General features: G+C 41.3%; 1 protein-coding gene across 5 annotated transcripts; it reads right to left on the bottom strand.

The window, feature by feature from the left end:
• Positions 1-315: 315 nt before the first annotated feature.
• Positions 316-26,184, bottom strand: LOC129867208 (serine/threonine-protein phosphatase 6 regulatory subunit 3-like). 5 transcript variants are annotated; one of them, XM_055940460.1, is made up of 26 exons: positions 25,992-26,184; positions 15,458-15,622; positions 15,096-15,329; positions 14,695-14,881; positions 14,436-14,573; positions 14,291-14,356; positions 14,092-14,204; positions 13,856-13,969; positions 13,122-13,251; positions 12,615-12,767; positions 12,219-12,377; positions 12,076-12,140; positions 11,761-11,876; positions 8,730-8,815; positions 8,483-8,569; positions 8,111-8,208; positions 7,342-7,396; positions 6,897-7,027; positions 6,642-6,763; positions 6,309-6,504; positions 5,163-5,260; positions 4,895-5,069; positions 4,556-4,573; positions 1,841-1,960; positions 1,607-1,699; positions 316-1,489 (listed from the first exon to the last, which is right to left on the bottom strand). In XM_055940460.1, exons 3-26 carry the CDS (start codon positions 15,320-15,322, stop codon positions 1,438-1,440), a joined length of 2,799 nt encoding a protein of 932 aa, XP_055796435.1. In that variant the 5' UTR covers positions 15,323-15,329; positions 15,458-15,622; positions 25,992-26,184; the 3' UTR covers positions 316-1,437. The 5 variants fall into 5 exon arrangements, with proteins under 5 accessions (XP_055796435.1, XP_055796437.1, XP_055796438.1 ...); XM_055940462.1 differs by having other exon boundaries at positions 8,111-8,190; XM_055940463.1 differs by having other exon boundaries at positions 8,111-8,157.
• Positions 26,185-26,789: the final 605 nt, after the last annotated feature.

Raw genomic sequence — 26,789 nt, 5'->3', positions numbered from 1 at the left:
TGTAATGAACTAAATCGTATATTAACATTCATTCAACTCTGACCTATTTCACAAGGCGGCGTGAGAGGATGTAGAAGTTGAGCAATACTCTTGGAGAATTTCCCATTGAATAACCTTGGAAGCAAGTTGAGACAAGCCACAAGTAATTACAGTAAGACATCAGGAGTCTCCTGACAGGAGATTAATCAAACAGTGCCCTGAGTCAATGTCATGTTAGGAGTAATTATCTTGAGATTAACACAATACAAGGTGAAATGTAATATCTGGGAAAATAGGGTAGAAAAGTGCTTATATAAATAGTTTATCCCTTTCCCATTGCTGGCACAGATACCTTTTTATTAAAAAAAAAAGAATCAATGGTTGATGCATGATTGAAGCAATACCAAGAATATGCATTACATCCCCATCATTTTGCAGGTAGAAAGGTTGACTTGAGTGATACGGGAAATTTTTTAAAATGGGACCCATTTACCACAAGCCTTCAGACAGTGTTAACACTCACTAGCTACATGCAACTGGAAACCATCTTCTACAGTTATTCATCTTGGGGTTTGTACAGTTTAATGTTGTCAAGGTGGAGAGAACATGGGTGTATTCATTACGCAATCTGTTTACTTAAGAACCAAAACAGATTCAAATGAGTTTATATTGGACAAATTCAGGTAGGTCCCTCCCGTTCCGTTAAGAAATACTTAAAAAAAAATATATTTCTTGCAACAGAATCTGCAGAACGCATACACCCCATGTGTATGGCTCTTAGTATCATCTACCTTAATAATAAATTAAGTTAAAAACTATACCAAAGGTTTTCAAATCTTGCTCATGTTGAAAGGATACAAGAAACATTTACAAAATAATACCTGTGGCAAAAAACTTTGAATATTTAAAATCATTCTGAATCCCTACTAACAAGAGTACTGACAAATAGACCAACATTGGTTTCCAATTAACATTTCATGGCAGCTATTGTATTTAGTTGGAAATTTAATTTTTTGATTTTGTACAGGAGGAAACCCTATCAAAAACAGCTTTTGGTCACACTAAGTGTTCCAATTGGTATATTTCAGTTATTAATCTTCTGTTAATGTATACATTTTTTTTTATAAAATATTTTATTCATACAATCATTTGAACTATATCAACATTACTATTTAACTTTGAGTGGCAAGATAGACAGAACCGCATAAGAACCTCATAAGAACAATAGTATATAAACGAATGCAAAAAAAAAAAAAAAAATCTGTATCCATTACATTTCGCTCTTCATTCAGTTCCAACTTTCTGTACAACTGTCTGTAATAGCCTATTATGAATATTGCTGGTCCTGATCTGGTGAAGTTAGTGCAGCAGCAGCTCTGACTAGGATTGCACTGCCCTCTACTGGTGATCCAGGCAGAGAGCTGTGAGTTGCAGGAACAGGCTGGCAGGAACCACATATCACACCGGGCCGTTCACAGCTGCCTCTGGTGAGGTCACACTCTGCTGTGTTCTGTAGGGGTGCAGAAAGAGAGGCTACAATATAACATACTGGATGACTACACTAGTTATAAGACATGCCAGACTGTGGAAATCCGCAGCACAACCTTTGATTCTAGCTGCCACTTACTTGGCTTTGTCCATTGCTGTTCCTTCTTCTAGAGGACCATTAAAAACATCACTGGAGACTTTAGATTTTTCTGTATCTGAATGTTTTGCACTGCTGAAAGGGAGGAAATTAGAGGAACTCATGAGCTGCTGGTGGACAATTAGAACAGGTACAACAGCATGTCTGAAAACAGCTCACTAGTGCTAGACCGTTCCAGTGAAGGTATGAGTTCACAGCATGATCATGGAGCCAGACCTTGGTTTCAGACAGTTGCTGGCAAGCTGGACTGATGCAGACACGCCCTTCTCTGGTGTTCTACTCTCCCCCACCGTGTACTTCGCAGATGTGTCCTCTGAGGTAGACTTCTCATCCTCACTGCAGAGGAAAGGAACACATTTACAGAGCTAAAAAGAGGAGGAAGGGAAGCGCTACTAAGGTACACTATAGTATATTTTGGTAGATAGAAGGTGCTCTTTGGTAAAAGGTGTAAATTGGTCATCAAAAAGAAAGGAGGACCAAGGCACTCTTCATAAATTAATTAAAATGCCTTTATTAGTATGGCATGTTCAATAGAAACAAAGTTGTTTAAAAACCGACGCGTTTCGGCTGCATGGCCTTCGTCAGGGAGTACAGAAAAAAGAGAATACAATGTCCTCTTTTGAAAGTCTTTTCCAATTAGCCCTAATTAGAAGAGGGAGTGGTTACCAAATTGGACACACCTAGTAAGCAATAATATACACATGAAAAGGTAAAATACTGTAGCTATGTTATCATGAGCATACAACTCCAAGCTAGAAGCATCAGAACACCCAGAGAGGCAGTTCCAACCCTAACCATGACTGGGAGAAGTGTCCAAAACAAGAAAGCAATATATTCCACAGATCACAGCAAAACATGAACAACAGTCCAAACATAGCTAGAGGGCAATTGAGCAAAATGTCCACTAGATGACAGCAAATGGACCCATAACGACCCTACAGGAAGGGTGAGAAATCCATATCTTCATTTAAACCAGGGTACTTAGTGGCCTGTAGTTTGTAAATCCAAAAACTTTCCCTTTGGTTTAACTGTTTAAGACGGTCCCCTTTTCTAATAGAGGCCGGAACATGATCAATACCCATAGCTTGTAGGGAGGCAGGGTTACCATGGTGTAAGGACTTGTAGTGCCTTGCCATGGGGACCACTCATGTCATCTATAGACTGGAATGTCCACAGTGCAAGGTGTTCTACATTGGACGGACAAAGAGACGCCTTCAAGATCGCTTGACGGAACACAAGTACGCCATACGGGTAGGCAATGAAGACTACCCCATGACAAGGCACTACAAGTCCTTACACCATGGTAACCCTGCCTCCCTACAAGCTATGGGTATTGATCATGTTCCGGCCTCTATTAGAAAAGGGGACCGTCTTAAACAGTTAAACCAAAGGGAAAGTTTTTGGATTTACAAACTACAGGCCACTAAGTACCCTGGTTTAAATGAAGATATGGATTTCTCACCCTTCCTGTAGGGTCGTTATGGGTCCATTTGCTGTCATCTAGTGGACATTTTGCTCAATTGCCCTCTAGCTATGTTTGGACTGTTGTTCATGTTTTGCTGTGATCTGTGGAATATATTGCTTTCTTGTTTTGGACACTTCTCCCAGTCATGGTTAGGGTTGGAACTGCCTCTCTGGGTGTTCTGATGCTTCTAGCTTGGAGTTGTATGCTCATGATAACATAGCTACAGTATTTTACCTTTTCATGTGTATATTATTGCTTACTAGGTGTGTCCAATTTGGTAACCACTCCCTCTTCTAATTAGGGCTAATTGGAAAAGACTTTCAAAAGAGGACATTGTATTCTCTTTTTTCTGTACTCCCTGACGAAGGCCATGCAGCCGAAACGCGTCGGTTTTTAAACAACTTTGTTTCTATTGAACATGCCATACTAATAAAGGCATTTTAATTAATTTATGAAGAGTGCCTTGGTCCTCCTTTCTTTTTGACACATTTACAGAGCTCTTGCCATTTCTAAATATACAGACCTCCCCCGTTAAGACAATGGCCAGAAAATACTGACGCATGCAGAATGGGACAGAAAGACCACAAAGCGATGGGGTAAACAAATGTGTTGAAATGCAGTTAAAAATGGATGCAAGGATCATAATGTACACTAAATGGAAAGCAGCAGCAAACTCTGACAATCCACTTACAGGAGTTTACCTCTTTAAGAGTGAGCTTGCTTTGAGGAGCAGAGCATGAGGTGATTATGACTGTTTTAGAAACTCACTGAATGGATCAAACTCATGTCAGCCATCAGTCTTGCTTTTTGTCATTAAACCACTGCGATTACTATGCAAAACTAACACGCACCAGGACATTATCTATTTGGGTCCTACAGCCAATGTTATATAGTCATTGACGAGGCGGTTATGTAAGGTAGGCTATTTAATTTAACCAGGCAAGTCAATTTAGAACAAATTCACAATGACCTGGCAAAGTTAAGTGTATTCACTAAAAACAATTACCTAGATGGCATTTTGAAGGTCTTTGATTTTTACATGCAATTTTAAAAATGAAGCTCATTTCAAGTAGAGCTGAGTTTTGCATGATAACAGGTCTACTGCTAGTCTAGGACTCATCTCTCCGGTTTATTCCAGCCACCTCAATGCCATGTGCTGCGAACCGAAGCCAATGAGATACTAGCACAGGGAGGGGTGGATACATAATGAAGACCGCTTTCGTCAATCCACACCCACAACACAGAGAAAATGGCCAATTCAGAAAGCCTGGGAGTGGCTAATCCTGAGGGCCGACGGCCATTTCATGACATCATTGACGATGAGCGACGACCAAATCATTACATCGGAGATAGACATGCAAATGGAGATGGCAAAATAATTAATTATTTAAAACTAAAAAAAAACTCAGTGGCTGACATGAAAACAAGACACAGCAGACATCTGCCCCCCGATTGGCTGTACATACCGATAAGATTTCAACACTCTGAAGCCACACGCACACCAGAGAAAAAGAGGAAGCTCATGTTGTAAGTGTTGCAGTTAAAGTGAAGGACAGTTTCTCAAACAACAAAAGGACAGCAATGTAGGTTGGGAAGATTTGGTGATACGTAAATGGTACATAGATATTTATACAAGTCAACTGGAGTGTCCCTGCCTTGCCTGGCTGGAAATCACCCAGTGTATGGAGAAAACTTGGCAAGGCACAGAGGTCAATTCCACATGCACTGTGAGGTGAATGGCTGTGTTTTAAGGGAAGGATTGGTGACAGGGGGAAAGGGATATGGTGTGTTATCAGAAGCCTTACCTCTTGAAAACAGCAGTTTCAGTTTTGGCATCTACAGTAAGGCTAACTGTCTCCTTCATGGATCCATTGGTGACCGTCTCAGTGGTGACAGTCTCCTCCGCATCCGAGCCTCCGGCTTTCCTTCCAGGAGAGCTGGCTGGCTGGGCTGCCTCGTCCCCTGGCCACTGGTCAGAAACTGGGACATCACACAGGGATAGCATCATTACACAGTGATCAATGAGTAAGAAGTAAAATGCTTATTCCTGTATGGCACTGTGGCAAAGCTCACCTTCAGGCTGCATTGGTGCATTGACACCCAATGGGTCCCCTGTCCCTATGCAGGTCTCCATCGCTACTGGGGAATTGTTCCTCAAAGGATCTTTGGGGCTGGAAGATCAAAAGTAAAAAAAATAGTCTTTACATTTGTCCTCCTAAAATAGCCAAATTCAAATATAAGATGCATGGAAAGGCAAGGGACTAAACTGAACACCAGTCACCACCATCCGTATTCAAACTACACAACCAAAAGTATGTGGACACTTGCTCATCGAACATCTCTTTCCAAAAATGATGGGCATTAATATTAATATGGAGTTGGTCCCCCCTTTGCTGCTATAACAGACTCCACTCTTCTGGAAGGCTTTCCACTAGATGTTGGAACAGTTGCAGGGACTTGCTTCCATTCAACCACAAGAGCATTTGCAAGGCCGTGCACTGATTTCGTGCCATTAGGCCTGGCTCGCAGTCAGCGTTCCAATTCATGGGGTTGATGGGGCGGGCCAGTCAAATTCTTCCACACTGATCTCGACAAACCATTTTTGTATGGACCTCGCTTTGTGCACCGGGGCATTGTCATGCTGGAACAGGAAACGGCCTTCCCCAAACTGTTGCCACAAAGTTGGAAGCACAGAATTGTCTAGAATGTAATTGTATGCTGTAGCGTTAAGATTGGAACTCGTTAGGTAGTGTTGCAACGGGGACAGACTATTTTTAAGTGCTTCAGCACTCAGTGGTCTCATTCTGTGAGCTTGTGTGGCCTACTACTTCGCGGCTGAGCATTTGTTGCTCCTAGACGTTTCCACTTCAAAATAACAGCATTTACAGTGGACCGGGGTAGCTTTAGCAAGGCAGACATTTGATAAACTGACTCGTTGAAAAGGTGGCATCCTATGACGGTGCCACGTTGAAAGTCACTGAGCTCTTCAGTAAGGCCATTCTACTGCCAATGTTTGTATATGGAGATTGCATGACTGTGTGCTCGGTTTTATACACCTGTCAGCAACGGGTGTGGCTGAAATGGCCAAATCCACTCATTTGAAGGGGTGTCCACATATTTGTATATAGCATGTACATGGGAGGATAACAATATGGAAATGTGTGTGGCAATCGTGCCACATAAGGTCTTGGGACTGAGGCTGGTGGAATGAACCCTTACCTGACTGGTGAGAAGTTGCTAGAGAAGTCTGCCCAGCCCGTGGCTGTGTCAGGGGAAGCATTGGGGGAGCTCCAGCCAGCAGATTCTGGTAGGACCGCAGGGGAGGCTGTGGCAGTGGTGGTGGCAGGTGCTCCGATCGACGTAGAACTCCCAGTGTCCATGGGTATGTCGTCAAAGTTAGCTGTCCACACAGGCCCTGAAACGACAGGGCAGCCGTCACAAAAAAGCCAGCCAAGACAAATCATGCAGCCTTTTCTTGAGATCACACCAGACAGACCTACCTACCTAACCACCAACCCAACCCTAGTGTGTCAGTCTGGGACAATCACTCACCCTCACCCGTGTCCACCTCCATTCTGTCATCAGAGCTGGCGTTGTTAGGCTCAAAGGGATCACGTTTCACATCCTCCTCCTCAGAGTCTGTGCTCTCCTCACTATCTGTACTGCCAGAGCTCCTAATAGTTCAAGTCACAAAATGGACAGAAGTCATTAAAATAATCAGCAGGTGCCTTGAATAGGCCTCAGAAGGTAAGACGTTAGTCATTTCAGATATTTAAATTTACATATTGCCAAAAGGCGCTGCCGTACCGAGGACATCTCTGAGCTTCTGGTGCGAAAGTGACATCTTTCTCATCCCAGATGTCCTCCTCATCAGAGCCTGCATCTTCAAACTGCTGGATCTTCTCCTTACAGCAGGCCTCAAACAGAGCTATATTTGCCTGGAAGACAACACCAGTACCAGGGTAAAGCACAAGATACACAAAAAGATATGGTGTGTTGCTTCCACTTCATTTACTGTACATGGGGAAAAAACAAAGAAAATAAGTATGTGCACCTTTTTCATATTCATACGTAACGGAATTTCAGACATCAGCATTGGCTAATACTATGTACAGCATTATAAAAATGGTGAACTTCAATGTTTTGGGAGTTAGTGTAGCAGTTTTATTTTTACTACATCTAGCCTAGCGCACAGTTGGAAAGGACAATAATTTCTAGATAATTGTATAATACATTACATTAAAATACTTACACTTTCATTTGTATTCAAGGAAAAATTGATGTCTGATATTCTATCAAAGGGAATACTGAAATGTTAAAGAAAAGAGTTTATTTTAGTTATATTAGTGAGACAATGACTTCACAAAATGGCTTCAGGACTCCTCCCTACAGAGGCCCAGTAACAGGTAGAAGGACAATGATGGCACACTAACTCACAATAAAAACAGCTTTTACAGAAACCCCACCAGCCATTCTCCACAGGAACCCAAACACCAGCAGATTCCCACATAACAAGACCCAGACAGCAGTGGCACAGAGGAGGGCAGAAGTGTGCTAATTACTCCAAACTAAACAGAATTTTGCAATTACAAAGTTACTGTCTAGACTCTGGTCCAAGCAAACCACCAGTCTATTGACAGTGACAAGCATTTTGAACTTTACAGTCATGTATCCAATTTAAGGTCTACCACCTGTATAATAATAGCTAGTTAAATGTAATCATAAAGAAATTTGACTTGTGTGTTGCCGAATTCAAACTGGCATCCAATTTAGCTACAGCTTTATTTCTCCACACTAGAGATATCACAATCCAAACAGTGGCATAGTATTTTCATATGTAGATGTTAAATTGCAAACATGTAACCTAAACCTTGTACAGAGAAAGAAACTGGTTTGCAGTCCTTTGTTAATGTTAAACAGATAATATATTAGAGCTCTCGTCTCTCCAAACCCTTATTAAAAAACCACAACCAATGTAATAGTAGGTTATGAACAAAACATCATGCAGGATCAGTACTCACTCCACGACATCATCCTGATCGGCAAACTCTTCGTCATTGAAGCCAAACTGCTCAATAAAATTGGACGTCATTTGTTGCATCTGATAATCAGAAAAGGCCTGGCAAACCCAGGACCAACGATAATGATATAGTCTTGGCACTACAAGTCTTCAAGTTCTACAATTCAAAACAATTGGCTAATACTGTAGCTATTGGTTAATAGTTAAGATTAAGAGCACATGCATACTTACATGTTTAATGTTAGTACTGATATATGATTTAAAAACTACTACAAGACATAAGTCCAGTATAATAATGTTATCAACAATTACAAACACTATAAATATGTAGATTTAGCAGTGCGTCGACAGTCTTATCCAGTTACAGACTTACCTGTTGTAGAGAGGAATCTTGGTGGAATCCGCTGTCCTTGAAGTCTACCTCATCATCACTGGATGAGTGAATATGGTGTGTGTTCACCTAGGGCACAATACAAACAACCTTATTACTAAGAGGACAACCATTAGACCTCCTTCAAACAGCTTTGGCACTACTGGCACCTCAACTTCCAGTGTACATACTCTGTGTACTTTGAAAACATATTTTGGCATCGAGTAACAGGTGTCTGGATCAGACTTACTAGGTCTACAGTGTTTCTCTTGTTTGTGTCAGCTAGCTGACCAGAAGTGAAGGCCTCCCATCTCTCTTTGTCATCATCTGTGAGCTCTGAAATAACACAAATCAAAACTAATGTTATTAGTCACAGGCGCCGAATACAACAGTAGACCTTACAGTGAAATGCTTACTTACGAGCCCCTAACTAACAATGCAGTTAAAAAACAACATAAGAAATAAAAGTAACAAGTAATTAAAGAGCAGCAGTAAAACAACAATAGCAAGACTACACACAGGGGGGTACCCATAGACAGTCAATGTGTGAGGGTACCGGTTAGTTGAAGTAATATGCACACGTAGGTAGAGTTATTAAAGTGACTATGCATAGATGATAACAGAGTAGCAGCAGTGTAAAATAAGGGGAGGGGGGGTGCTCTCAATGGTGCAGCTGTGGAACCTTTTGAGGATCTGAGGACCCATGACAAATCTTTTCAGTTTCCTGAGGTGGAAAACGTTTTGTCATGCCCTCTTCACGACTGTCTTGGTGTGCTTGGACAATGTTAGTTTGTTGGTGACGTGTACACCAAGGAACTTGAAGCTCTCAACCTGCTTCCACTGCAGTCGAGTTGATGAGAATGGGGGTGTGGTTGGTCCTTTATCTTAATCACGTTGAGGGAGAGGTTGTTGTCCTGGCACCACACAGGCAGGTCTCGGACCTCCTCCCTATAGGCTGTCTTGTCATTTTTCAGGCCTACCACTGTTGTGTCATCTGCAAACTTGATGGTGTTGGAGTTGTGCAGTCATGAGTGAATGGGGAGTACAGGAGGGGACTGAGCACGCACCCGAGGGGCCCGTGTTGAGGATGTGTTGTTACCTACCCTTACCACCTGGGGGCGGCCCGTCAGGAAGCCCAGGACCTAGTTGCAGAGGGAGGCGTTTAGTCCCAGGGTCCTTAGCTTATTGAAGAGCTTTGAGGGCACTATGGTGTTGAACGCTGAGCTGTAGTCAATGAATAGCATTCTCACATAGGTGTTGCTTTTGTCCAGGTGTGAAAGTGCAACGTGGGGTGAAATAGCAACTGCATCTTCTGTGGATCTGTTGGGGCGGTATGCAAATTGGAGTGGGTCTACTGTTTCTGGGATAATGGTGTTGACGTGAGACATGACCAGCCTTTCAAAGCACTTCATGGCTACAGACGTGAGTGCTACGGGTCAGTAGTCATTTAGGCAGGTTACCTTAGTGTTCTTGGCACAGGCACTATGGTTGTCTGCTTAAAACATGTTGGTATTACTTACGTCCTGGTAATCCGTCTGGCCCTGCGGCCTTCTGAATGTTGACCTGTTTAAAAGGTCTTCATCACATCGGCTGCGGAGAGCGTGTTCACAGTCTTCCGGAACAGCTGGTGCTGTCATGCATGTTTTAGTGTTACTTGCCTCGAAGCGAGCATAGAAGTAGTTTAGCTCGTCTGGAAGGCTTGTGTCACTGGGCAGCTCTTGGCTGTCCTTCCCTTTGTAGTCTGTATCGGTTTGCAATACCTGCCACATCCGATGAGCATCAGAGCCGGTGTAGTGCAACTCGATCTTTGTCCTGTATTGACGCTTTGCCTGTTTGATGGTTCATCAGGTGGCATAGCAGGATTTCTTAGAAGCTTCTGTGTTAGAGTCCTGCTCCTTGAAAGCAGCAGCTCTACCCTTTAGCTCAGTGCGGATGTTGCCTGTAATCCACGGCTTCTGGTTGTGGTATGTACGCACAGACAATGTGGGGAAAGAATCATCGACGCACTTATTGATGAAGCCAGTGACTGATGTGGTGTACTCCTCAATGCCAACGGAGGAATCCCAGAACATATTCCAGTCTGTGCTAGCAAAACAGTCCTGTAGCTTAGCAGCCGCTTCATCTGACCACTTTTTTATTGATCTAGTCACTGGTGCTTCCTGCTTTAATTTTTGCTTGTAAGCAGGAATCAGGAGGATAGAATTATGGTCAGATTTGCCAAATGGAGGAAGAGCTTCGTATGCGTCTCTGTGTGTGGAGTAAAGGTGGTCCAGAGATTTTATCCCTCTAGTTGCACATTTAACATGCTGGTAGAAATGAGGTCAAACGGATGTAATTTTCCCTGCATTAAAGTCCCCGGCTTCTAGGAGCGCCACCTCTGAGTGAGCGTTTTCTTGTTTGCTAATGGTGGAATACAGCTCATTCAATGCTGTCTTAGTGCCAGTCTCTGACTGTGGTGGTATGTAAACAGCTACGAAAAATACAGATGAAAACTCTAGGAAGATAGTTTGGTCTAAAGCTTATCATGAGATACTCTACCTCAGGCGTGCAATAGCTCGAGACTTCCTTAGATATCGTGCACCAGCTGTTATTTATAAAAATACATAGTCCGCCGCTCCTTGTCTTACCAGACGCCGCGGTTCTATCCTGCCAGTGCAGCGTATAACCAGCCAGCTGTATGTTGATAGTGTTGTCGTTCAGCCACGTCTCCGTGAAGCATAATATATTACAGTTTTGAATGTCCCGTTGGTAGATTAATCTTTCGCGTAGGTAATTTATTTTATTGTCCAAAGATTGCACGTTTGCTAGCAGAACGGAAGACAGTGGGGGTTTATTCGATCGTCTACGAATTCTCAGAAGACAGCCCGTCCTCCGGCCCCTTTTACTCCGCCTCTTCACGTAAATCACAGGTATCTGGGCCTGTTTCCGAGAAAGCAGTATATTGTTTGTGCCGGGCTTGTCAGACTCGTTAAAGGAAAAAAAGGATTATGCCAGTCCGTGGTGAGTAATCGCAGTCCTGATGTCCAGAAGACATTTCGGTCATAAGAGACGGTAGTGGAAACATTATGTACAAAATAAGTAAAAAAAAAATAAGTTGCAAATAAACAAACAAAAAAACAATCGGTTGGGGGCACGTAAAACATCAGCCTTCTTCTCCAGCGCCATTTTATGAGTCACACATAAATAACACAAGATTAGTCTATTCCACCTCAATACAGTAATTCCTTTTAGGAGCTCCAACTTAATTTCTGATGGGAGATGACGTCTCAAAGCACACTCACCTGAGATGAGCTGCTGTATCTTCGCACCATTGGGGCCCTTGTCGCTATTGTGCACTATTGAGTTGGCTATTCTGGTCAAGTGCCCCATGTAGCCCCGTCTACGTCCACCCTCACCCCTGAAACAGGAAAAACACACTTATTGAAGCCTATAGGAACATTATGGTGACATTTCTTACACTACATTGAATCTTATTAAGGGTAAAAACCAAACAGCTCACAAGAGAGTTAGAAAAATATGCAAAGTCCAGTGGTCTAGTAACAACAGCATTATGATCTAAATTCATAGTGGAATGAGAAAAAGACAACAGTACTTACTGCTCCTTCTCATTGGAGCTCCATGCATCAAGAATTCTCTGTATAAACTGGCACTTCTGAAACAGCTAAAACACAGAGCAAAAAGCAGTTAATTGACTTGTCTGACATGAATGCCATCGATGTAAAGGGTGATAAAGCCTCACGTGTTTGATGAGGTGGCTTTCTCTGACAGGCTCTTGGTCCTGATCTCTGTTGATTTCGGGGTTTTCACTTTGGGCTGGGGGCATTGCTAGGATCATCGCAGTGCAGATTTCAACTTGTATATGCAGGAAGTTATTCCATATATATTTGAAGTACATGTCCTGAGAATAAATGGAGAGAGAAAGATTGCCATTAATTACACATCCCAAATCCAGTTGCTGAAATGCGCATCTTTCCTGTTAACCTTGGTTATGAGAAGGGGGTAGTAAGGGAACCAGTGTCATAAAAGAAAGTGAAAACCCTGTGCACAGCATTAAGTCTAGATACTGGTGCTGGTTTTGGTAGGAAAAACTAGTACGCCAAAACAAGTAAAAAACACAAAAAGACAGGTAACTTACAAGTATGACTCCTAGAGTGTTGAGGTTGATCAGCTCCATGTTGATGATATGAGTGTTGGTCTGCAGGAGGCTGGCGACAAGACGGACCACACTCAACCGGGTGTTGCCCACTGGGGGGTCCAGCATGCCCCATGTGGTTTTCATGATATTCTTCTGCAAATGTGGGGATGAAAGGAACAATCAGGGTCTCGTTCAGTCTATATTAATTTAACTTGGCAATGCAAATAAAACCACAATTGGAGTGCACTTGTAGAGTAAACTAGAAGAAGGACCACCCACTGAAGATAAATATGACTCAAAGTTGAACCAAGTTTGAGATAGCAGGATCACAAAAAAAAAAAAAAAATTTGAAGACAGAAATGTAGTATAAGTTTATTGAAAATATTGTGGTAGTTATATTTCGCTCAAGTGGATAGCAAGGACAACCTACTCTGACGAGCTTACTAATCTAAGAAATGTGTGCACTTTTTACTGTGTGTGTAACACTATAAGTATGCAAAGTATTACCTGTGGGGGTTCCAGCAGCAGTTGATGGAAGTCTTTGAGCCGGGGCCTGACAGCCTCCAGAATGCTCTGATTGACTGAGAAGGATGGGTGGCTCATACCAGGGGGACAGATCTCCAAATGGCCTTCGAACCTGTACATGACAAAAAGTATTTAGTATTTTATTAGGATCCCCATCATCTACTGCTAAAGCCGCAGCTACTCTTCCTGGGGTCCACATAAAACACATTAATAGACAAGTGCATCACAAGGACAGAACTATGTGCATTTAAAATACACGATTTCATACATTTATGCCTTCATAATAATGTGATTCATAGACACTACTGAATGCAAGTGTAACACACAAAAATGGAAATGCAATAAGGAGGTGCATGGTCAAACCGGCAGACACTTCTCATTAAATTCCCGACATGAATAAAGCCACCTTGTTTCTATAGTAACTGCCCATAAATGGGTCTCCAGGGGTATTATAGACTTTACAGTTATCACCCGCAATGTGTTTCCTGAGGTTACATGTAATCTCTTAAACTTGCAAGCCTTTTGTTACAGTTACCACCCGCTATGGGTATCATTAGGTAAAATGCAACATTCATGAACATGCAGAAATAACCAGGACTTGAACAAAAGAGCAGCATATCAGACAAGTCTAACAACTCAACACTAATATTATCTTAAAACACTATACCACACAACCAAACCAACATTAAACCCAAAACGGGACATTGTGAACTTACGCTGGTCTTCGTGTCTCAAAGAGTGTCAGGAGAATCTGAATTACACTGACTATGGCAGAGTCATTTTTCTCTTTGTCAAAGATGTTGGATAGCAACTGCTCCACAGTCTCTTGTCTGAGAAAGGGGAGGGGGATAAAATATCATGCTTTTGCCAGGACAATAAAGTAATACATTGGATATCATGATAGCAACAAGTTTTCTTCGCTGAAAGAATCAAGCAGAGGTTGTTGATTTACTTTTCCAGTGTGGCCAGTAAGGGGTCGGGCTCAGAGCAGCCCTGCACTTGGAACATCTGATCTCTGCTGAGGCGGATTATTTCACACAGAGACTGGGATGCGTTGGAGTGCCTCTGTGTGAGGAGAGAGAGAGAGACTTGTAAAGACACTGTCTGAAGAAACAGTACTCCAAACAAATGGTTAATGAAATGCAACTTACATCCTCATCCTGAGAAGGTTGGACCATATCAACAAGCCTCTGGATCACCTTCTCCTCATTCAGCCACTGTGGGTGAATAAGTTACAGGTTGATGATGATTGATCATTAAGAAAATGGACAGAAACTTAAAAACGCCAACACTCACATTTAAGACATCTTGTCTGAGCTGCTGTGGTTCAATGCAGGTCAGCATTCTGAGCAGCAAGTCCATGATGGCGGAGGTCCCTATGTGTTTAATCATTAAGTCCACAAAGTCTTCCCTCTTCCGCAGAAACTCCACAATCTACAAGAGATAGTTTGTTTAGAAGAAACTCTTCGCCTCAAGCTTTAAAAAGACACTGCAGCATGTCATAAACTCTTCAAAAATCACACTGATTATGACTAGCGGTCTATACTGATCTCACCTGTTCTGGTTTCCTACCGATGAGGATGCTAAGGACCTTGCTGAAGAAGCTGGCCAATAAAGGGTTGAGTGGAGATTCCCTTTGCAAAAATCCATAAAGTTTCATCAGCAAACTTTCATCTTCTCCCAGTCTGTCATTGATCTGTCCAACGTCCGAGGTAAGGAGTTCACACGATATGTTGGGGTACCTGCAAATAGCGCAAATACAACATTTGGTGATTTACCCAGTACAGCTGGCCAACCACGCAAAACAAAGTTCCTGTATAATTGACAGCCTAGCAAGTCATGCTTGCCCCCTTGGAGTTGTAAGGGTATTCCCTTATGACGTAAATACATGAACGCAAGTGAAGCTGAAAGACTTTCAGAATCATTCTCAAAACCCTGTGTGTGAATCTCACTCACTTGTACTTGATCTTCTCCTCTACATCATCACTTGGCTCCTGTGTGATGTAGGTGACCAGGTCCACCATGCACTGAGGCCGCACCAGGAAGTCCACCAGCTTGTGGTTCTGGGCCTTGCACTCCTGCAGGACATCCTCCTCGTCCATCACCTCAGTCAGAGTCACATCCTCCTTCTCCAGGAGGGTGTCAATGTGAGACGTTGTGTGTAGATCAAACTTCCAAAACATGATGCTTCTGCAAGGAAGGAAAATGGTCATAAGGCAAATGGGAAAACACTCAGTGACTAAAAGTACACGGTACGGGTTGAGATGGGGTACTCAAATGGAAAGTAGGTGGTCAAACCGATAGCTTCACAAACGTACCTGACTGGGGTAGAGTCCGTCCAGAGGTTAAAAATAAAATAATGCTTGTGCTCTTTGGGAGTTCTGGCCCATTACAGGCTTCACAGACAGCAGTGACGAGAGACCTTTGGACACAGGACACATGCAGCAGAATGACCACCTCGGCCTCAACAGATCAACGCACACCTGAAAGAAAGAACAGAATTTAGCCATCAGAGCATATTACTCCCTGCACTGGAAACAACTTTTGTTATTTACTATGTGAGATTTATTATGTTAAATATTAAGTGCTACTGAAACAAGTAGCAATTTAAGCTATGTTAATTTCGGCTTACATTAATTTCTAAAATAAGTAATATGATAAACTGCTGAAAACAAATATTTAGCGTAGGTCATAAGACAAACAAGGTAAGTATTTGGGCCGGTAAACCATGGTTTTTCTCTATCATCGTAGGAAAAGACTGCACTTCCTTGTCACCATCCCAACAACTTTGCCTAAAACAGAAGGTGTCTGCACTTTTTGTTAAAACTTAAAAGCATTAAGAGAAGCTCTACTCAGCAAACCTCTCCTAATGCAAACATACTGGCAAACATACTGGCAACGTCATTGCTTGCACAGAACACTGGGCTTGGTCAAATCACATTGTCACATTTTAAAGGAAAATACCACTCAAAAACAACCTATTGGTATTTCCCCCCCATTAGTCCACGGGTGATAATCGCATGCAAAACATTTTGGGAATATCAGCAGTCAAATTATAGGATTTTTAAGCAGCAAAGTGTCACATCATCAACATTATGCATTTTGCATCAGTCCAATATCTTAACTTGACATGCAAAACCCCTTTGGACTGTTAACAGTAGACTAATGAATACTACACCAAACGATAGTTCGAGTGGATTTTTCCTTTTAAGTGTCAATCAGCAGCGGAAACAATAAAGCAAACTCCCTTACACTGTGTCGGTAAAAAACACAGGGAGATGAGGCCAGAAAAATGTAACCAGTCAAATTCACAGAGAGCTATATATATATATATATATATGTGTTTGTTTATAAACATGGAGGTAAAAAAAAAAGCTTATATATGTTGGGTTCTGATGGGGTACAACAGTTGAATTAATCCCATGAAGCATTTAAGTTACAGTCTACAAGAATCAATAGGTACATAAAACATTAATTTATAAGTAAAAAAACCTGATATAGCAACTGCTTATTTCCCCTTTAAGAGGCAACATAAAACTGTGTCAAGAACTCGCTGTAGGAACCATGCAGTGAAATACGTTCAATGCACACAATAGGCATATGACTCAAAAGATACAGATTTTCCGCTGTTTACACCAGGCCCTCAGTACAAAAAAAACCTAAGTATTTTCTTGTGGGGAAGCCTGTGAGAAATAGGGTTGAAGGTTATATAGCAGCCATCTTGGCTTATGCTAAACCAGCACCTCAGATTCATCAATGGCTGAGAGGAAAAAGCTTATTAATAGACTAAGCGGGGGCTGGGGGGAAATTGACATTGGCCCCTGTCCAGGCACATGCATGCTTTGATGAAAGTGTGCAACTCAAATAATTGCTCTATGAAATACAAAACAATGTGATTTTCAAAACACCAGTACGCAGAGGTCAAAATGAATGACATGGATAACATTGGTTGTCTGGCATTAATTCTGTCTACCATAGGCAATCAAATAATGAGAGTAAAACAATGATTTTATGATTAACCAGGAACACAACTGAAGACTGAACAAAGTCCTGTGCCACCAACAGCAATAAGCACTGTCAGCCATTGGTTTCCATCTATTCTAAATAATGATGCAACGATGACATTTTTGGCCGATACCAATATTTTCCATGACAAAAAAACTGATACCGATATTTAACATTTTTGCAGTCTAAGGCTCTACATCTTAGTGCAAGAGGCGTCACTACAGTCCCTGGTTCAAATCCAGGCTATATCACATCCGGCCGGGATTGGGAGTTCCATAGGGGGGCACACAATTGGCTCAGCGTCGTCCTGGTTTTGCCGCCATTGTAAATAAGAGTTTGTTTTTATTTAACTAGGCTCACTTGCCTAGTTAAATAAAAAGGTTACACACACACCACATTGACCAAAAAGTTGGCATTTTGTTCGCATTTACGCATGTCCCCATTACCAGTAAACCAAATCAAAACCGATTTCTTTCACTTACTTGCTGTGCTGTTTCATTGTTCAGTCGTTTCATTTTGAACCAGGATTTCATTTGAGTCTTTGCATGTCAAATATCACTATGACATGTCAAATAAGCTTGTTGACCAATCAGGAGCTGAATGACTGCACATTATAATTTTACGTGTTCATAAATGTACGCAGTTAATACACATTGATTAGACTATCACTCGTATTTCATATGTCATCGATACGTACACTATGATGCTGGTAAAGTTGTCTCGTGCACCTACAGTGCTGGTCATTAATAAAAGCTAGCTAGCTCACAGATGCAAACAATGTTCTTCCCCAAAAACATACAGTTGAAGTCAGAAGTTTACATAGACTTAGGTTGGAGTCATTAAAACTCGGTTTTCAACCACTACACAAATTTCTTGTTAACTTCTCTAGGATAGGGGGCAGCATTTTCACGTTTGGATGAAAAGCATACCCAAATTCAACTGCCAGCTGCTCATCCCCAGAAGATATGCATATTATTAGTAGATTTGGATAGAAAACACTGAAGTCTCTAAAACTGTTTGAATCATGTCTGTGAGTATAACAGAACTTATTTAGCAGGCGAAACCTCGAGCACAAACCATTTAGATTTTTTTTTTAGGTCACTATTTAAATGGATTTTCATTGGGAAAACAGATTTCTAAATGACCTACTTGCAGTTCCTACCGCTTCCACTGGATGTCAACAGTCTTGAGAAATTGGTTAAGGGTTTTTCCTTTGTGTAATGAAGAAGTAGCCCTGTTCAGACGAGAGTCGAGTGAAGGGTACTTTGTTTGAGGCGCGTAACCAGAAAGCATGCTACAGTTTGTTTTAATCCTGTATTGAACACAGATCACCCCATCTTCAATTTGATTGATTATTTACGTAAAAAAATACCTAAAGTTGTATTACAAAAGTAGTTTGAAATGTTTTGGCAAAGTTTACAGGTAACCTTTGAGATATTTTGTAGCCACGTTTGAGCAAGTTGGAACCGGTGTTATTCTGGATCAAACGCGCCAAATAAATGGACATTTTTGGATATATATCGACGGAATTAATCGAACAAAATGACCATTTGTGATGTTTATGGGACAAATTGGAGTGCCAACAGAAGCTCGTCAAAGGTAAGGCATGAATTCTATATTTTTTTCTGCGTTTTGTCGCGCCTGCAAGGTTGAAATATGCTTCTCTTTGTTTACAATGTTGCTATCCTCAGAAAATAGCATTGTTTGCTTTCGCCGAAAAGCCTATTTGAATTCTGACATGTTGGCTGGATTCCCAACCAGTGTAGCTTTAATTTGGTATCTTTCATGTGTGATTTAATTAAAGGTTTTTTTTTATAGTATTTTATTTGAATTTGGCGCACTGCAGTCTCTCTGGCTTTTGGCCAAGTGAGACAGTAGCGTCCCGCCTAAACTCAGATTTTTGGATATAAATAAGAACTTTACCGAACAAAACATACATGTATTGTTAAACATGAAGTCCTATGAGTGTCATCTGATGAAGATCATCAAAGGTTAGTGATTCATTTTAACTCTATTTTTGCTTTTTGTTACTCCTCTCTTTGGCTGGAAAAATGGCTGGGTTTTCCTGTGGCTATGTACTGACCTAACATAAATCGCAAGGTGTGGTTTCGCCGTAAATCCTTTTTGAAATCAGACACTTTGGCTGGATTAACGAGAAGTTTATCTTTAAAATGGTGTATAATACTTGTATGTTTGAGGAATTTTAATTATAAGATTTGTTGTTTTGAATTTGGCGCCCTGCAATTTCACTGGCCGTTGGTTAGGTGCGACGCTACCGTCCCACATATTCTAGAGAAGTTAAACAACTTGGAAAATTCAAGAAAATTACGTCATGGCTTTAGAAGCTTCCGATAGGCTAATTGACATAATTTGAGTCCATTGGAGGTGTACCTGTGGATGTATTTCAAGGCCTAGCTTCAAACTCAGTGCCTCTTTGCTTGACATCATGGGAAAATCAAAAGAAATCAGCCAAGACCTCAGAAAAATATTGTAGACCTCCACAAGTCTGGTTCATCCTTGGGAGCAATTTCCAAACGCCTGAACATACCACGTTCATCTGTACAAACGATAATACGCAAGTATAAACACCATGGGACCACGCAGCCGTCATACCGCTCAGGAAGGAGACGTGTTCTGTCTCCTAGAGATGAATGTACTTTGGTGTGAAAAGTACAAATCAATCCCAGAACAACAGCAAAGGACATTGTGAAGACTATGGCGGAAACAGGTACAAAAGTATCTAAAGCCACAGTTAAACGAGTCCTATATCGACATAACCTAAAATACCAATCAGCAAGGAAGAAGCCACTGCTCCAAAACCTCCATAAAAAAGCCAGACTACGGTTTTCAACTGCACATGGGGACAAAGATCATTCCTTTTAGAGAAATGTCCTCTTGTCTGATGAAACAAAAATAGAAATGTTTGGCCATAATGACCATCGTTATGTTTGGAGGAAAAGGGGGGGGGAGGCCTTGCAAGCCAAAGAACACCATCCCAACCGTGAAGCACGGGGGTGGCAGCATCATGTTTTGTGGGTTCTTTGCTGCAGGAGGGACTGGTGCACTTCACAAAATAGATGGCATCATGAGGAAGGACAATTATGTGGATATGAGCTGAAATAACAGATTGCAGAAATTTCCATACACACAAAATACTTACATTTGTTTACATCCCTGTTAGTCAGCATTTCTACTTTGCCAAGATAATCCATCCACCTGACAGGTGTGGCATAGCAAGAAGTTGACTAAACAGCATGATCATTACGCATGTGCACATTGTGCTGGGGACAATAAAAGGACACTAAAATGTGCAGTTTTGTCACAACACAATGCCACAGATGTCTCATGTTTTGAGGGAGCGTGGAATTGGCACGCTGACTGCAGGAACTGTTGCAAGAGAATGTAATGTAAATTTCTCTACCATAAGCCTCCTCCAATGTCATTTTAGAGTACTCGGCATTACATTCAACCAGCCTTACAACCGCAGACCCATGTATGGCGTTGTGTGGGCGAGTGGAGTGCCCCATGGTGGCAGTGAGGTTACGGTACCGGCAGGCATAAGCTATAGACAATGAACACAATTGCATTTTATCGATGGCAATTTCAATACACAACAATAAAGTGACGAAATCCCAATGCCCATTTCTTTTTTTACGGTATGTGACCAACATATGCAGATCTGTATTCCTGATCATGTGAAAACAATCGTTTAGGGCCAAATAAAAAGGTATTTAAATTGATTGATTTCCTCATATGAACTGTAACTCAGTAAAATGATTGCATGTTGAGTTTATCATTCCACTATTAGCGCCAGATATATATTCTGGACATTTTCTGAAATTACAATGCAAACATTTTTTATTTTATTTTATTATTTTTTATTATTCCTGTCTAGTACCTTAAAGTTCAACTTATACTGAACAAAAATAGTGTTGCACAGTATTACTTACCTGCCAGTGTTGTGGTTGGCTGTGATATTCATTGTACTATCTGGTTGATAGACCAAAAGTAAAAGGCTGAACTCACACTTGAGCCTTTTACTTTCGGTTTTGGTCCACCAGCTTCAAACAGCTGTAAAAGCAGCTATTTTTGGTAAATTAAAATATATTTTACAGCGATTTAGATGGTACAATGATTCCCTACACTAGTCGGTGCTTCTTTTCTCAAACTGAAATTGAGCGAACAGCATAGAATTTTAGCAACCAGGAAATGACAGCGATTTCCACTAGATAAAACAGCTAGTCAAACCAGCTTTAGTATTATGACAGATGCCACGCCGGCAGGAGAAATCAATAGGTGAATATCACAACACTGGCAAATAAGTAATACTGTGAAACACTATAATTGAACTATTATCACCAGATAAATTGTTACAACCCACCCCCCCCCCCCAAAAAATCATGTGTAGCAATATTGATGAACCAGATTATTTATCAAAGTTAACAGGCTCATTTATTGATCCTGCTTTGTAGTAGACCTCTGGTATGGCAAGTGTTTGCTCTCCTTGGAAAACAGAGCAGCTACTGAGAAGCCTTATGAGAGCACTTAATTCCAATTTCCATAATTTAAAGCAACAATGTGTAACTTTGTGGGCGACCCAACCATATTCAGATAGAAATGTGAATTATAACAGATCTACCACTTCTTAGACTTGCTTTCAACGGGAATGAAAGATATATACAGTGGGGAGAACAAGTATTTGACACACTGCCGATTTTGCAGGTTTTCCTACTTACAAAGCATGTAGAGGTCTGTAATTTTCTATCATAGGTACACTTCAACTGTGAGAGACGGAATCTAAAACAAAAATCCAGAAAATAATATTGTATGATTTTTAAGTAATTAATTTGCATTTTATTGCATGACATAAGTATTTAATCACCTACCAACCAGTAAGAATTCCGGCTCTCACAGACCTGTTCTTTAAGAAGCCCCCCTGTTCTCCACTCATTACCTGTAGTAACTGCACCTGTTTGAACTCGTTACCTGTATAAAAGACACCTGTCCACACACTCAATCAAACAGACTCCAACCTCTCAGCAATGGCCAAGACCAGAGAGCTGTGTAAGGACATCAGGGATACAATTGTAGACCTGCACAAGACTGGGATGGGCTACAGGACAATAGGCAAGCAGCTTGGTGAGAAGGCAACAACTGTTGGCGCAATTATTAGAAAATGGAAGAAGTTCGAGATGACGGTCAATCACTCTCGGTCTGGGGCTCCATGTAAGATCTCACCTCGTGGGGCATCAATGATCATGAGGAAGGTGAGGGATCAGCCCAGAACTACACGGCAGGACCTGGTCAATGACCTGAAGAGAGCTGGGACCACAGTCTCAAAGAAAACCATTAGTAACACACTACGCCGTCATGGATTAAAATCCTGCAGCGCACACAAGGTCCCCCTGCTCAAGCCAGCGCATGTCCAGGCCCGTCTGAAGTTTGCCAATGACCATCTGGATGATCCAGAGGAGGAATGGGAGAAGGTCATGTGGCTGGGTCTTCCAGCATGACAACGACCCGAAACACACAGCCAGGGCAACTAAGGAGTGGCTCCGTAAGAAGCATCTCAAGGTCCTGGAGTGGCCTAGCCAGTCTCTAGAACCTGAACCCAATAGAAAATCTTTGGAGGGAGCTGAAAGTCTGTATTGCCCAGCGACAGCCCCGAAACATGAAGGATCTGGAGAAGGTCTGTATGGAGGAGTGGGCCAAAATCCCTGCTGCAGTGTGTGCAAACCTGGTCAAGAACTACAGGAAACGTATGATCTCTGTAATTGCAAACACAGGTTTCTGTACCAAATATTAAGTTCTGCTTTTCTGATGTATCAAATACTTATGTCATGCCATAACATGCAAATCAAGTACTTAAAAATCATACAATGTGATTTTCTGGATTTTTGTTTCAGATCCCGTCTCTCACAGTTGAAGTGTACCTATGATAAAAATAACAGACCTCTACATGTTTTGTAAGTAGGAAAACCTGCAAAATCAGCAGTGTATCAAATACTTGTTCTCCCCACTGTATGTGTACTATTTATATGCTGAAGTTTCATTTTCGCATCTTTTACTTTTGTGTTTTGTATACCAACTTCAAACAGCTGAATATGAAAACTATATTTCACAGGGGTTTAGATGGTACAATGATTCTCTACAAACTTAAACTAGGCAAACTATTAGAATTTTAGCAACCAGGAAATGGCAGAGTGATTTCTGCATGGTGCATATTTAAGGCATAACCCCAGTCTCAGTTGAAAAAGACAGGACACTCAAAGAATACAGGATAACCAATCCCCAGCGGGTGAAAACAAGAACATGCAATATGTCAAATAAATCATAACCGTACAAAACAATGTATACTCAGTCAAATATCCATGTATGCCTATACCAGTGACAAGAGTAAAACTGAACCTCAGGGGTTACCCAAGGAAACATATTTTGTTACATTGGATACAGATTGTACACCAGATACTGTTGTATAACCAAAGATAGTTGGTGTCCATTACTGGGTGTTACAGGAATGCCCCATACAAACCTCCACCATAGATTTTTCAACTAACCTGTTTTGGCAATACATTTTTTTTTATGAATCGAGAACTAAAGAAGTATCTTTGAAATGTCTGTTTGCAGGTGGAAAATGACCTATCCAAGAATTTCTGTTCTATCCCTGGGGGGGGGGGGGGAGTATTTCCAATAGTTTGTTCTGAACAGAAACATTTTCAATTTTTATTGTTCCATGTTCCGACCAGCAAAATAAAGTTCTGAACCAGTTTGAACCAAAAACAAGTGCCGGTTTATATGTTTCTGTTCTTTTTTATAAACCTTTGAAATCATATTGTTTTTACATTTAGCTATACCCCTACACAGACTTGGTACCCCCTAAATATAGCCTCATTGTGTAATCCACCCCCCACCCCAGTTTATGTTATAAATATTTTCTGAAAACGACATTGTTGTTTATGGGCTTGTAAGTAAGCATTTCACTAGAATAGGCCTGTTGCATGTGACAAATACAATTTGGTTTGACATTAAATTTCTTCTCCAATCATGCAGTGCGAATAGAGCAGCTTGCTATGGAGCGGGCAAGCTATAGCTCAGTGAGTTGTTTACATGGATGATGGACAGAAAGTGTAGGGCGCAAGATGCAAATGAAAATTTGCAAGTGGGGAGAGAGTGAGAGGATGGATGAGGCTGGACTTGAAGCGCTGGGCATCGTGATGACATACATTATCTGAATAAAGCCAACAGAATTATACCTACGGAGGAACGGCTTCTATGGAGGAACTTTGAATGTCTTTGAACTAGATATCTAACAAGCTTTTGTGTGCAGAGCGGCACCAGAGATAAAACCACGTCTTACCTTCTTGTTTTAATGAAGCCAATGTGAAATGTGATAACTATAGTATCCCTAACTAGCATTCAAAAAGTGTATACATTGTCTAATTAAACATCTGTTCCCATTATCTGAATAACATCAGTAGGCTACAGCTATGCTTCGGAGGGAGGGGCAGCTAGCCTACAAGCCGCAAACACAGCTAAGACTTACAATTGGCAGCCAGACACACTGGAAGAAGTTAATGATTCACAGTGATTTGCATAAGCATTTTGTTTAATTTGTTTGTGTTCCCATGGTTTTAAAATAACAGTTCTGTTCCCGAACAATATAGGTCACTTTCGTTCCCAGTTCCAACACCTGCTTATTTTCTCTCCACAGAATCTAGAAGGAATAAACTATCGCTATGAACGGGTTAGATGTTCATAACGCCCAATGATGGACACATTATCAGACGTACAAGCTGTAGCTACTGTTCCATGTAAACTAAACTAGAACGTGTCATCTAACCTAGGTAATATGTTTTGCTATAAGCTTACTTTTGTTTGTCAAGTGTAATACATTGCCCAGAGGAAAGGGTTTAGATATACGTTACATTGCTGTTTTCCCCAGTGTTCGTACTGCACAATACTTTTATGAGTCTGCTATCAAGCTATGTAACTTAACTAATATAGAAATATATCAAGACAAGCTGGAACTAGCTAGCTAGTTATGTAACGTTAACTATTGGGATCAGAAACTGAACTAGCTAAATGCAATACTTCGCGTGACTTGGATAATCTTAAAACAATTCCAAGACGACTTAGCTAGCTACATACAAAACATCAATAAACCGCTAATTGATAGCTAACTAGCCAAGTTGGCTAACTGGATTTGGAGAACTAACAACAAGTTAGCAAAATACAAAAAGTGGTTTCCCGGTATCTCCAAACTATTAACTAATTACATAGCTAACACTAACTACTTCAAAGCATATTTGCCCGAAAAGCAAACGCTAACTAGCCAACAAACATTAATGTTACCCACCTAGCCGGATATTGGTTAGCTAGTTAACTAGGTGACTTAGGTGTCAACAAGGTTGTTCTTTTGGAAGACTTGACGCTCCAACTATGGTATCTACTTTAGTTAGCTAAAACATACGAGCATCTGTAAAGAGGAGAGGTATAAACACTGTTGGATAACATGCAAACTAGCTAGCTAACGTTAGCATTTTCGGAAGTATCCTAACCAGAGCACAGGCCAAAACAAACGGTGTCGAACACTAAAATACGGCTAACGTTAGCTAACAACATTGTGTATTTCAATCGACCCCAGTTGACTTTCAGTCCCACATAATAACACTAACTTACCTTAACTATTGACTACAAGATACAACAAGTGAAATACATCGGTGTAGCAACGTTACCGGCAGCTAACGGGAAAATGCTAAAGTTAGTGTTGCTCCGGTTAGCGAGTTAGCTGGTCCAGTGCTGTTCGTGTCTCCTCAGAACTGCATGGAATAACTAGCAAGTACGTACCGATAAACAGCGGTATATGGCGAGTCCCCGGCATGTAGCTTATTGATCCATTAGCCTAAAGTATTAAAAGCGAGGAACATTCAAATCCTAAGAAAAATTAATAATGTTTACAAGTGATTCTGACAGGCGCGAAAAGGTAGACCATCAGCGGACACTTTTCAAGATGGCGGTTCCATCAACTTCAACGACCCCTTCCCCCACCACAACTGAAGTATCTACCTGTCAATCAAACATATTGGTGGCGCTCTATTGGCTATGAATTACGCCAATTAGACCTACTTCTAGCGAGTTCAGTCTTGTGATTTGGTACTGTACACTGCATACTGTCCACTCCTTTGCGGTAAAAAAAAAAACATTGCGCGTCGAGAAACTCCCATTTTCCGCAGATAGAGGAGGGTGGAACGTGTGAAAAAACAACGAAGGGATTAGATTATGTGGGAGGAGTTAACACTGGGTGAAAAGTGATTTCATACGTTTTGGAGCTGGACTGCAGGGATGCAAACTAGTCACTTTTCGGCGAAATTTGCCGTTTTTAATCCAAATTTCGGTGACCTATGTGATTCGTGTAGATCCGATGAGAAAAGTTTCGGCGGGAGATGCTTTGAATCACTACTGGCTGTAAGCGAACGAGTGATGTGCGTCTGGAGCAATACTGGCTGTACCCAAGACCCAGCCAATCGTTCACATAACAACAGAATGCAGCACGAAGAGATAAGAGACAGACAATTTGCTAGTTACAGTATTAGCGTGCACTCTGGAAAAACAGCGGAGAGTGGAAAGCCGTCAGTTTGCCAGTTA

Source organism: Salvelinus fontinalis, chromosome 12, assembly GCF_029448725.1.
Source record: "Salvelinus fontinalis isolate EN_2023a chromosome 12, ASM2944872v1, whole genome shotgun sequence".
Taxonomy (NCBI): domain Eukaryota; kingdom Metazoa; phylum Chordata; class Actinopteri; order Salmoniformes; family Salmonidae; genus Salvelinus; species Salvelinus fontinalis.
This window is presented reverse-complemented; position numbering and strand designations above follow the sequence as displayed.